The sequence below is a fragment of the Tachysurus vachellii genome, chromosome 4 (genome assembly GCF_030014155.1).
Source record: "Tachysurus vachellii isolate PV-2020 chromosome 4, HZAU_Pvac_v1, whole genome shotgun sequence".
NCBI classification, from domain to species: Eukaryota; Metazoa; Chordata; class Actinopteri; order Siluriformes; family Bagridae; genus Tachysurus; species Tachysurus vachellii.
The window spans coordinates 6959440-6972811 of record NC_083463.1 but is presented as its reverse complement, the minus strand read 5'-3'; the positions used below and the strand labels follow the sequence as shown (position 1 = coordinate 6972811).

The following is a 13372-nucleotide window of genomic DNA, read 5'->3' as shown; positions in this document are numbered from 1 at the left end:
ACTTACAGTGCAAATAAATAGTCCATAGTCAGCAGGTTATTTTTGTATTGTTATCTACTAGATACAGCGTTTGTAGCTACTGCGTTTGTTTCCGCTTGCGTGCTATGAGGAATTAAATTGTATACAATAGAATTTTTTTTTAGATGTTCCATACAAAACATATTTTAGCGAAACATTTCCAACAATGCATTGTGTATATTCCCTGCATCAGTTCCCTTTGAGTGACTCTCAAGCTATGATGCTCGTCACCGAAGCACTAACTCTTATCTCTAACTTTAATATAAACAGCTGTGATTACAGAATGAATATAAATAATGAGCAAGGTGACACAAACTTTCCTACGTGTCTTAAATCAAGGGATAATTAACATGACACGATATGACCTACTGTAAATGGGAGCATTATCATTTGTTAAGTGATATGCTATATATGAGGCCGTCATAATACAAAAAGCACACAAGAACCAAAAGGTTAAATCATTAGTATGTGAAACAAGGCCCTGACGATGCGTATATGGTAATTAAAGTATTCTGATTTAATTCATCACACACGTTAATCTGTGTCTGAAGCCTTCGTGCTTGAAGTGGTTTCTCTATTTTTAGTCTGGATTAGTGCACAACAAAATAATTAAATGGTAAACAAGGAGCTAACATTAACCTAAAACATCAGGGAAATCAACATAGCAGCAATACTTCATTCTCTTTGTCTCTGATCCAGACGTTGCATAAGAATGCAATTTTCCACCAAAAGATCCATTCTGGGGGTTTACGTCATTTTACCTCCCATTTTGTACCAGGATCAGGTCCAACATTTAATCATCTCCATGTGTAGGAGTTAAAGGTATTCAGAGCCTTTAAGTATTCAGCCCTGATCAAAGCGAGACAGCCTGATTTTCATGACCTGCCCCAATTGAATAGAAATGTTAAATACTTGATAGCTAAAGTTCATCAGTTCAGGATGGGATATTAATGACTCAAACAAAGTAATCGCAGAATGTTTTGTACTAGCTGCGAACACGTTAAAAGAGCATTACGTAATCTTTCTAGTTGGCATCACAGAAATATTTCCGTTTGCTTAATGTTTGGACATGTCTGCTTTGAGTACAAATTGAAAATTTCATTTCAAATTCTGCTTTTAGAACATTATTATTAGCTGAACATATTCTGTCACTTCAGCTGATTATCTATTCAGTCAATATTGACACGTAGACTCATACACATTCACTGTACATTTTAGTGTACCGTCAAGGAGCACTTGCATCCATCTATTACACAGTAATGTAAATGCAGTATTATTTACATAATAGTCATATAAGTCTTTATTTTTTCACATATACATTACAGCACAGTGAACTTCTTTCTTTGCATATCCCAACTCTGGAGGTTGGGGTCAGAGCACAGGATCAGCCATGATACAGCAACCATGGAGCAGTGAGGGTTAAGGGCCTTGCTCAAGGGCCCAAAAGTGGCAGCTTGGCAATGCTGGGGCTTGAATCCCTATCCTCCAAGCAGAAACCCAGAGCCTTAATCATTGAACCAATGCTCCCATAGCTTGAGCTTCTTGAGCCACCAATATCCCTATATCTTTACTAGCTATTCGATATGTATATGTATAACATTTGGGCCCAATTCTGAGGTGGAGTGATGAAGCTAAAGCTGAGGAAGAACTCAACACAACTCAACATCTAGGTCATGCACGATCCATGTTTAAATCCAAATCCAGATTCAGATCAGGATATTTGGATCTCTATATACTCTTATTGAATAGGAAGTAGTCAAAAAATCATTTGACGTTAACAATTTTTCCTGTGTAATGAAAAAGTGCTGCATCGCTGCTCCGCACCTTAGCACTATGTTTCCATGCTTAAAAATCAAAGCCAATCAAAGACCTTCCAGACTGCCTGCATTACTGAGCAGATACAATGTTCTTTTCTCACTAATGAGAACTCATGAGTTTTATTGGCCAGAACATTTGTCCATGGACATCAGATGATTCAATATTACAGTGCAGTAATGAAATGTTGTGCTCTGTGAGACGATATATATCACTCTCCTACCGGGACTTACAGGGACGACATGCTGATCATGTGATTGATGATAAGGTGAAGGGAGGATAGACTCCGACCGTGTGTAGATGTGACACATGACGTAGGAGTTTCATTGCCACCACCACCCACTCTCTGCTATCACACTGTTTCATTATGAGCGCAGAAAAGATGAACTCCGGTGACAGAGACATGAAAAATAACTTCTATTTCTAAAATATTCAGACTGATTGTAATAACTTTACTATTATAATTAACCTTTATACCCCGTGTTAACTGGATCGAAAAGCTCTCCATCTGATCCTGGATTTATCTTCAATTTGTGTCACACTCGTTACCAAGACAACGTGAACAAGTCAATTTAAACAAGATTAGATTGCACATTTAGAAGCACTGTCTATCCACTCCATCACTCATTTCTATAAATATTCTATTATCCGCCATTTTATTAGGAACGTGGTCTTTTTCCAGTCTTCATTTGTCTAGAAGACTGCACGACCCTGTGCCCGCTTTTTTCTTTTTTAGGCTTAATGTTCACAGTGTTAGATGTTCTGAGATGCTTTTCTTCTCACCACAGCAGTACAGAGTTATTATATAAGTCAATGTAGCCTTCCCGATAGCTTGAATCAGTCTAGCCACTTCCTTTGACATCTCTTATCCACAAGGTATGTTTTCTGCATCTCTGCAAGGTACGTTTTTTTTTTTTATACTACTAAAATTTGAGAATATTCAACCATTCTGTGTGACTGTTCAATCTCTGGAGATCTGCTGTTGTTCATACTAAAATACTCAAATCATTCATATTCAAAACAATCGATATGAGAGTCACAAAGGGCACAAATTTCTCCCATTTCCAGATATTTGATGTGAATATTAACTGAAGCCTTTGTTTTGTATCTGCAGTATTTTTTGGAAGTTTGTTGCTGCCACATGATTGACTGATTAGATAATAGCATGAATGAGCAGGTGTACAGGAATTGCAATTATTGTTGTTGGTGTGTGTATGCTGCATGATTAATAAATCAAGATCTTCACACAATTGCTATTCCTTGTCTCTGCGTTAATTAAAGTTGTGCTCTTGTCTAAGGAAAAAGTGATTTAAACAAGCAGCTGTAGTAAGTTTCCATTATTCAGTATACATGATATATTAGCTTGATGATGTGAGATATTCTTCATTATTCATATTTTGGATGTGAAAATTAAACACCATGTCCATAAATAAGTCTTTCACACAATTTCTGAATAAAAACAAACCAAAAATTTTGCTATTTAAAATAGAAATGCAGTCTTTATGACAATTTTGTAACTGTGCATGCCTTGCTACCTTGTGTGGAAGGAAAAAAAAAGAAGCTTCTTATATCGGCTCCAGGCTTTCATACCGTTCGCGTTAGCTAACTTGCTGATAAATGTTTTGGGTCTCAAAAGTTCTGCCCTTTCCAGAACAAATAGCACTTTGCAATTATCTCAAACAAGTCCATCCTGCTTCTAATCCAGTTTCCAGATGCGTCTAAAAAAATAAATTAGCCTGTTATAAATGAGCCCAAATCTTGTATGCATCATTTGGTGACCTTAGAATTATAATGTCCTCTGTGGGATAAAAAAATGAATGGGAGTTCAAATCTAATAATAACAAGGCCATGATTTTATCTTGGACCTTGGACATGTAATAATAATAATAATAATAATAATAATAATAATAATAATAATAATAATAATAATAATAATATGAAAATAAGGTTTTGAACCTGTTCACTTACTAATAAAATATACAAAGTGTAAATTGCTTATTATCCTTGTGTGCTCTGAAAGACAGAAGGAAATGACAATGACAAGGCACATCAGTGATTAAACATGATTTTTGTTATCCCGGCTGTCTCGACTATTCATTTGCTCAGAATCAACATTGGTCTGAGAATGTGGTAATAAAGACACCGTGTTCTCAAATAAAATGGTAGAAGTCTGTGTCCAGGTCACGTTAGGACTGAGGGCTTTTCTGAATCACCACCCACATGTTTTATCATTCAACACAACCTTTCGCATTGAAAGGATGGAGCGGTAACATGTGAGTCACCACATAGGTTAATTCATAACAAAACACTGCTTATTTATTGTCACTTATTGGACATTACCCTGAGGTAATGTTAGTGCTCGGATAATGACATAATCTCCAGGTGCCACCGAGCTAAAATAATAGCACTTAGGCTAACCCTCCCTGAAGGCCAGAGACAAGGGACAATACTGAGGCCATCGGGTTCCTTCTGTGAGAATCACTGTCGTCATATCTGACCTAATGACTAATATAGCTTTGCAAGGTTATTGAGAAGAGGAAATACACATATAGAGACAGCACAGCAAGCATAGAAGTAAAGCTCACTGTCAAGTTTAAGCCTATATATATATTGTCTGAATATATAAGTTCAAATGAAGTAAGGAAGTACATGAAGTACATTTTAAGTTTACATTGTATTAAGTACAATGTGCTAGCATGTACACTTAAGTACATTCTAGCACGTTTGCTAATGTATTAATTAACACATGGGGATAAACTCAATAAAACATACACAAACAATAGAAAACAATCTTATAGAACATTGGTTTTAACTGTTAATTTCACCCTTGTGGGTAAAGGAACCATGGACCCGAGCCACCAAAGTGATTTGAAGAGAAATGTTTAGAGAACGACACAAAACAGGTTGAGATGAAATGAATGTGTTGGACATCGAAATTATTACTGCGTCTTTCTAAATTCAATAAAGAAATAATATAAAAGAATAATAATAAGAATTATGAAAATAATTTACATTGATGAAACAACCAAAGAACTTTGTGCATGCAGCTGCATACAGTAAGTTAGAACAGAGAGAAGAAACCTTTATTTGTGTCACATATTTATTACAACACAGTGAAACAGCATCAGTTATGATACAGCACCCCTGGAGCAGAGTTAAGGGCCTTACTCAGGGGCCCAACAATGGCAGCTTGTCAGAGCTAGGGATTGAACCTCAACCTTCCAGTCAACAACAGCCAATTGATTTTGACTACTTTATAAAGTCTACACACACATTCTTGGCATTTTCCATCATTTTTTTATTCGAAAGTTCTACAGTATGATTGTTCAATTCGGAATTAACACTTTAGGACTACAAAAGGTTTATATATACACACACACATATATATATATATATATATATATATATATATATATATATATATATATATATATATATATATATATATATATATACTGTATATATATATATATATATATATATATATATATATATATATATATATATATTTTTTTTTTTTTTTTTTTGAGTGTAAGACTTTTTTCCATTGCCAGTTACATTCATTCTTATGTAAATAAGTAAGTTCCTGTTATCTCTTAAGCAGCTACAAACTTTTTTACTATCTTATGAAGTTATAAAAACTAAACGAGATTTAAATGTTAAATAAACATATCATCAGAGAAGACATGACCAAATTAATGGCTACACACACGTTTAAAATCTGTTTATGTTCAGCGTCCACCAAACAAGTCCCTGAGGATGTTGTTACTATAGAAACGATAACAATTCCAAACAAGCACTTTAACCTGACCCTGTGATTTGTAGCTGCACTGATGATATAATAGTGAACACTTCACTTAAGTGCCCTGTAGTATAAATGTTACAGGTGATATATAGACAATGTCTTTCTGTATGCAATATTTTGATCATCCAATTTACAGCTCGTGATTTTTAGTAGATCATCTACGTCAGAACTCATCCTCTGTGCTGTTATCATTTTAATTTAGCTCCTGATGTGTCTATTAGATCTTCAATATGTGCTGAGAGATACTTAAAGGTTTAATAGACTCCTACGTGACAGGCACCAGATTGTTTGAACCATCTGCATATAAATAACGTGTTACTAAAGAGGTCATACACATTAAAATCTTTGCATGGAATGAATCCTTGAACATTTCAAACATACAAATTTGTAACCAATTACACAATTTAGTTTATATGCGAAGCTACAAACATTCAAGATGATAGATTCAATTCAATTCAATTTTATTTGTATAGTTTTAACAGTGGACATTGTTTCAAAGCAGCTTTACAGAACATAAGAAATGTAGCACAAGTATTATACAAAGATTAATATTATACAAATATTAATTATATAAAATATAATTTTGTAAACCACTCAGTAGTTTTAATCTGAACTAAATAAACCTAAATCTCAACCAAAATCAGACAGACTAAAATAAAATTGAAAATAAATGAATTAAAAAGCGAGGGCACGGTGGCTTAGTGGTTAGCACGTTCGTCTCACACCTCCAGGGTTGGGGGTTCGAATCCCGCCTCCACCTTGTGTGTGTGGAGTTTGTATGTTCTCCCCGTCCCTCGGGGGTTTCCTCCGGGTACTCTGGTTTCCTCCCCCGGGCCAAAGACATGCATGGTAGGTTGATTGGCATCTCTGGAAAATTGTCTGTAGTGTGTGAGTGAATGAGAGTGTGTGTGTGCTCTGTGATGGGTTGGCACTCCGTCCAGGGTGTTTGATGCCTGATGGCGCCTGAGATAGGCACAGGCTCCTCATGACCCGAAGGTAGTTCGGATAAGCGGTAGAAAATGAGTGAGAGTGAGAGAGTGAATTAAAAAGCTGGATTTTCTAATATTACTGGTGCAACCTGAATAAAAATTATTCTGAAAAAGCGTATATATATATATATATATATATATATATATATATATATATATATATATATATATATATATATATATATATATATATATATATATATTTACATATTTTTAAGTCTGTTTGATAAATATATAGTTTAAAAGGAATTAGAAGGATTAAAATAATTCAATTCAATTCATATTTATTTGTATAGCTTTTAACAATGGACATTGTCTCAAAGCAGCTTTACAGAACATAAGAAACATTCATTCATTCATTCATTCATTCATCTTCTACCGCTTATCCGAACTACCTCGGGTCACGGGGAGCCTGTGCCTATCTCAGGCGTCATCGGGCATCAAGGCAGGATACACCCTGGACGGAGTGCCAACCCATCGCAGGGCACATAAGAAACATAATACAAAATATTATACAAAGATTAATATAAAATTAAAATTCAAGATTAGTAACAATAGACAATAGAAAATCTTTATTCACTGTCAATTAACTAGGATTATTAGATATATAAATTCTTATAAGTTAAAAGAAGAAAACAGTGTAATCGGAATTTAAAATATATGAGAATTGGTTTTAGGCCAAGCCACTGTTGACAGAGTTTCCTCTTGAGGTTCATGTTTAATATATTGATTGATTTGTTGATATTATTTAATACTTTGGACTTTCTTTGACTTCCCAAAACAAGAGTTTGTGAAAAGAAGCATATGGTGGTGATGGGAGATGGTAGATGGTAGTGCGTGTGTTTGTGTGTGTGTGTGTGTGTGTCTGTGTGTCTGTGTGTGTGTGTGTGCAGTATATACAGTGCTTATCTACAGTATCTTTATAATGTTTTGAATTTCTCAGAGTATTTTACTGTGAGTCATTTTTGCACGAATAAATGATTCCTTATTAAACACCACAAAGCAAAACTAATTCACTGTTTCTGAAAAATGAACATGAATAATTTTAATGCAATTAAAGGAAATTGTGTGTTCTTTAGGGAAACCTTGGGACAATCCGTTTTTTTTTTTTTCAAGAAGCCCATAAAGGCAAAGAGTTTTTTGGTGCCTGCGTCACAGTGTAAACACGCTCTGGCTCCTGATTGGTCAGCCAAGCTGCAGGCAGGACAGAGCCGTATAAAGCCAGACAGAGAGGAGGAGACTGCTCTAAGACTGTAGCGATCCTTTCCTTGACAACTCCTACGTGTTTCGGTGTATCTGTTGGATTTGTTTTCTCTTCACCGCCACCATGTGTAAGGGGCTCGCAGCCCTACCAGCAACCTGCTTAAAAAGGTATGACCTTCTTATTCCACTCAATTTACTTGCAATCTAAATGTAATTAATGCTTATTAAAACATTAGATTAGGATGATGAAGTAGGTGATGTGTCATTTGTATAAGAACACCAGACAAAGCGAGCTTCTTTTATTCGCACAAATTAGTGAGATTTTTTTTATTTATTTTTTTCGGCAAATGATTTCACATACATTTCCTTTACAGCGCTAAGGACATTAAGCATAAGATTGGGTTCCTGCTTCAGAAGGCTGAGCCCATTCAAGAGCAGAAGCCTGTTAAGGAAAAGGAGAAGCCTGCTGTGGAGAAGAGGTGAGAACTGAAAGAAGACGTCTTACTGTGTGATGCAACACGAGCTTTGTAAAATTTCATTCAAATATTTTTAAGATTTAAGACTAAAACGACTTGAACGCTTAATTGAAATAAACACGTTTGATGGTTATACAATTTGGGTAGCTGAAATTTTCCAAAAGGTAGAATTTAGGGTAGATTTATTTATGTAGAATCTAGAACAATACATAATCCTGATTTCCTAATTGACTTTCATTTTAGAGCTCAACTATATACACGCAGATATACATATTAGCTGAATAATTAATATAATACAGTAGTAATTATATAATTGAATTACTATATAATTACTACTATTCTGTATTTATACTGTAACAATAGATTTTCAGGAATTCTCTAAAAATCCAGAAAACCTAATAAAAACCAGACCTTCCTATAATAATTTGTTTTTTTTTTCTTCAATAATTGCAGTTCTCCTCCGATTGACACTGAGAAATGGAAAACCTCATTTATCCACCTGATTAATCATGATGGTAAGTGAGACATTTTATTAGATTAAAGACATTAAGTTATGAGATTGATGTGCCATTTTAATTCTACCATGTTCCATCAAGAAAAAAGGAAGTAAAAGTCACAGCTAGAGTGAAACTTAGATGAAGTTGGAGTGTGAGCGCTTCTGAGACGGGGCCGACCTTGCGGCTACGTTCTCATGCCTCTAGACGTGTGCTACGTGTCCACATCTTGCCCTCAGTGGCCTCCAAACAGTCCTAGTGTTCTGCTCTGTTAGTCCTTAAGAGGTCAGGCACCACAGGGACAGAACTGAGGAGAGGGGTTTTCTGGGAATCTCCGCAGAGACGGAGCAGTGACCTCTACATTTTGAATGTCGTTAAAGTCCTTCGACCCTCCCCACTCCATTCTCCAGAGACTGAAGTCTGGAGACGGAAGCAAAGTCCATTCAGCTGACATAAAGTTGTGCAATCTGCATTGAGTTATTGAGAAGGGCTAATCGACTGAGATAGTGATATCAGATACACCTGACTCAATCACTGACGTAACAATACGTCTTTGTTTTTCTCTTTCCAGTTGGACGGGCTGCCTTCACTGCCTTTTTGAAGTCCGAGTTCAGCCAAGAAAACATTGAGTTCTGGGTTGCGTGTGAGGATTTCAAGAGAACTCCTGCGCCACAGATGCAAGCCAAAGCCAAGCAGATTTTCAAACAGTACGTCGACGTCGATTCCCCGAATGAGGTGAGACGGTATCCTTTACTAAACTATAATATTATTTACAAACAGGTGAGGTATAAAAGCTCTAATTTGTAAATCCACACTCATTCCACAGAATGAGAGCAATATGTAATCACACGTGACTAACTAGTGCATCATGCCTTACACCTTATGCCTTGAAATTGTGCGTGTGAAATTTCAGCAATTTGTGCCATCATGGGAATAACTAAATGACAACTAAATGACCTATATGTGAAAAATAAACATGAAAAAAACAAACAAACAAAAAAAAAACCAACAATGATAAATTATAAATGAAAAATAGAAAAACACATGCTCAAATAGGTATAAAATTAGTGTTGGAAAAAATAATAAATAAATAGATAGATAAATAAATAAATAAATAAATAAATAAATAAAGAATAAATTAGAGGTTAGCAGCTATCAGCTGCTATCAGCAAAATCAGCTATGTGAAACACTTGCGCATGACCAGGTGTGAAATTGAGGTACGAATGACATTTAATAATTCAACAATCTTCAAATCTTCTAGGTCAATCTGGACTCTGCAACAAGAGAAGAGACACGGAAGAATCTGGAAAAGAGTGACGTGAGCTGTTTCGACGAGGCTCAGAGTAAGATTTTCAGGCTGATGGAAAAGGACTCGTACAGGCGCTTTCTGAAGTCCAAACTGTTCCTTGACCTTTCTCAGCCGCACAGAGACGAGAAACACTGCGGTCTGGAGAGAAAAGCGACCTTTACTGAGTTTAGCCAGTGTCTCCTGTCTCATTGTGCCTAAATCTAAGACAAAGAGCTTTCTTAGGCTTGGAGTTTGGGGGTCAGTTCACTTCTATGAGTTGAGTTGGAAAGTGAAAGGTTAAGGGTTAAGTCAGTGAGGTAAACACAATCGGTCTAACACCAGGAACAACCAATACAAATGTGTTTGAAATGTTTTTCAGGTGTATTTGGCTTTAACGTGTTTAGAATGCTTTGTGAAAATTATTCAGAAGCTCTAGTGTAGCATTTCAGTTTATTTTGGGAATTTTGTACGCAGACAATAAGAAATAAAAGACAAAAAAAATAAATAAAACAAGCCACTTTGGAAACCCTGACAAATGACTAGATTGTGGTAAGAATAAAGCTTACAGTGACTACAGTAAGTGAATAACTGTTACAGATAAAGATGAAGAAGACCTGGGCTGCATAATTATTTAATCTGTGTATGTTATATGTACGTTTGCTGCCCAGTTAGGATAGATCTAGTCTTAGTAATACTAAACGAAGCTCTGGAATATTAACGACAAACAAATGTGATGAGATATATTTATGAAATTCTAGCTGGTGATGTAGTTCATTTGTTACAGTGCTGTACATTTTAAGTCTGTCCTCTTTTAATGTCACTTTGAGTCTTATTAGAATAAATGGATTTAAGCTGTTTACATATTTGTTTACTTTCATGTATTACACCTATTTATTGTTGTATTTATGAATAAAATGTCACATAAAAATGGTCTCTGAGAGTAAATAATGTAGAAAATCTACATTAATGTAGAAATGTTCTTGAGAAGTAAAGAGCGTGTTCGATTGATGCTCGTGTTACGATTCAGAGATGATCGTTGTACTGTGATGCATTTATGAATGTGAAACACAACCAAATAATAAAAGAGTCCTATATCACAAGTCCATACCCTTTAAAGCTTTTCACATTTTCACATCTGTTTATTTTATGGGAATTTAAGAATTTAGTGATGCGATGAGTAAGAACATGTGGAAACTTCTGGACTGTGATACAGAGCAGGAAACTATACATCACCTCCTACAGCTCTAAGCTCTGGGAACATGAGATGACTCTTTAAATAGCCCACTATTTAAATAAAGATGTTGTTATTTGGTCTCCTGAGAAGATTTCTGTCTTGCTTGGGAGGAACACTTGTAAGAAGGTTAAGAGTGTTTCCAGGTGCAAGGGATGTGTGTGTTTTGTCTCTTTTCCAAACCATTAACAAAGTGCACAGGTATCTGATTTAAAACAAGAGTCAAATGTATTCACATAATAAGTAATTATTTATTATCAGCTTTGCGATTTCACTGTATTATTATGATTCAATAGTTTTTCTATATGCATTGAAGCATTCATGCAGAGTTAAAGAATAGTATAAAACAGTATACTGTATACTTGGACCAGTATATATATTTTAATGATGCTTAATGATGATGATGATTAGATTAGAATAGATTTCACTTTATTGTGTTATCATTGTACAGAAGTACACGGCAATGAAATGCAGTTATTATCTATCCAGAACATATATATATGTGTGTGTGTGTGTGTGTGTGTGTGTGTGTGTGAGTGTGTGTGTTTGAAAGTACAATAAAATCAATAAGACTAAATGCAAGGTTACAAGTTACAAGGTAGAGAAGCAGAGACCAGCTCAATGCATGGTAGATAGATGTATAAATACAGTATAGGATATATGATAGATATACAAAAAACATTCCATTTATAAGCATTGACATAACTTTTAAACTTGATTCAACGTCTTTGAATACAACCCTCAAAGACTATGTACAGTATATGCATAAAAAAGAGATGAATCACAGACTGTTAAGTCAAGGCAGTCTCCCATACTTGTTTACTCTACCCAAAACATTCATGAATATGTGGTGTTAATGTTCCAGTGAAATGGGTAGTTAGTAACCAAGCACACAACAGACAGGAGTTAATTGCTTGGTTAATGGTGCACAGATTTCTGGGAAATGTCAGCCCAAATAAGTGACTGAGCCCAATCCTTCTTGCTCTTGGGGCCATTCAACCTGTCTAATTGCCATTGTGTGGTAACCAGATGTTAAACTTATAGACGTTTCGCCATAAAGCTGGACCAAACCCTTGATGTGATCTGAGTGCCTTCATTTACAATGACTTCAGGGTTTTCATACAGTAGTAGCACAACAGGTATGTGAAGAGTACCTCAAATCACAGTAGGACAAGATTTAATCAATGAATGATGACCGTTACAAAGGTATTTGCTTGTGGCTGGGAGATCAATGACCATGTAAAACCAGGATTTCTGGGGGATGTGGGTAAGCGTGAGTGTTGGTGACCTGGCAGAGTGTGTGGTACTATGGCTTGGGCATGTGCAGTGCATAAAGAGATGAATCTCTGGATGTCAGTTAACATGTATGTCACAAATATTTAATTAACAGGTGGCACATCCTGTGTGTGCCTGGACCATCTGCTGACTTCCTTTTCAAACTTGGAGATTTGTAGGTCATATGGAAATCCTAGAATGATGTTGTGCTTAGCAGTAACAGTCATTAGAAATGAATGTAAATGTATTCCTGGTGCTGACCTTGAGAAGGAGGGGTTTAATGCACAGGGTTACGTTTCTGCTTATGGGTGCATCCTTGATAGTGTGAATTTAGGTTCAGAGGATGTTGAAGTGGTAGTGATACAGTATATATGATATTAATTTTCTCTAAGGTGCAATCTGGTCCATATTTCCAGCATTTCAGGAGTCAGTCAATGCTGGGAGAACGGCCAGAATATTCAGGATAAATGGCTGTTAAGATAAATGAGATGGACTCGCTGTAGAGGACCCAGGTGTAGGTTTTGGTACTCTTTGCAAGGACGTGCCACAAAGTGGATAGGGTTACTACGGCACTTCTGTTCTTCTCTTTCTCTCAGTGGCAATTAACTTGACTTGACCCAGCTGTATCAGTTCAGAATGGCTGCTCTTGTGCTGTAAGTTCATTTCCTTAGGCACTTGATGGTTGTGAGTGAGGTGAGCCAGATAAATAGCAAGAACAATGAATGGAGAGGCATTTTCCCATTTTGGCAAGACAGATCTGCGTGGACTTCTGGGTTT

At 35.9% G+C, this 13372-nt stretch overlaps 1 protein-coding gene across 1 annotated transcript; it reads left to right on the top strand.

Annotated features, from left to right (window-relative positions):
* The first annotated feature begins 7888 nt into the window (after positions 1 to 7888).
* On the top strand, positions 7889 to 11194 carry rgs4 (regulator of G protein signaling 4). The gene is made up of 5 exons (XM_060867500.1): positions 7889 to 7998; positions 8205 to 8309; positions 8760 to 8821; positions 9372 to 9535; positions 10063 to 11194. Exons 1-5 carry the CDS (start codon positions 7955 to 7957, stop codon positions 10306 to 10308), a joined length of 621 nt encoding a protein of 206 aa, XP_060723483.1. The 5' UTR covers positions 7889 to 7954; the 3' UTR covers positions 10309 to 11194.
* Positions 11195 to 13372: the final 2178 nt, after the last annotated feature.

Excerpts from the sequence above, each read along its gene's own strand:
- rgs4 (XM_060867500.1), top strand. The coding sequence starts at position 7,955 with ATGTGTAAGGGGCTCGCAGCCCTACCAGCAACCTGCTTAAAAAG. Across the intron at positions 7,999-8,204 it reads CCAGCAACCTGCTTAAAAAG|CGCTAAGGACATTAAGCATA; the intron begins GTATGACCTTCT and ends TTTCCTTTACAG. Across the intron at positions 8,310-8,759 it reads AAGCCTGCTGTGGAGAAGAG|TTCTCCTCCGATTGACACTG; the intron begins GTGAGAACTGAA and ends CAATAATTGCAG.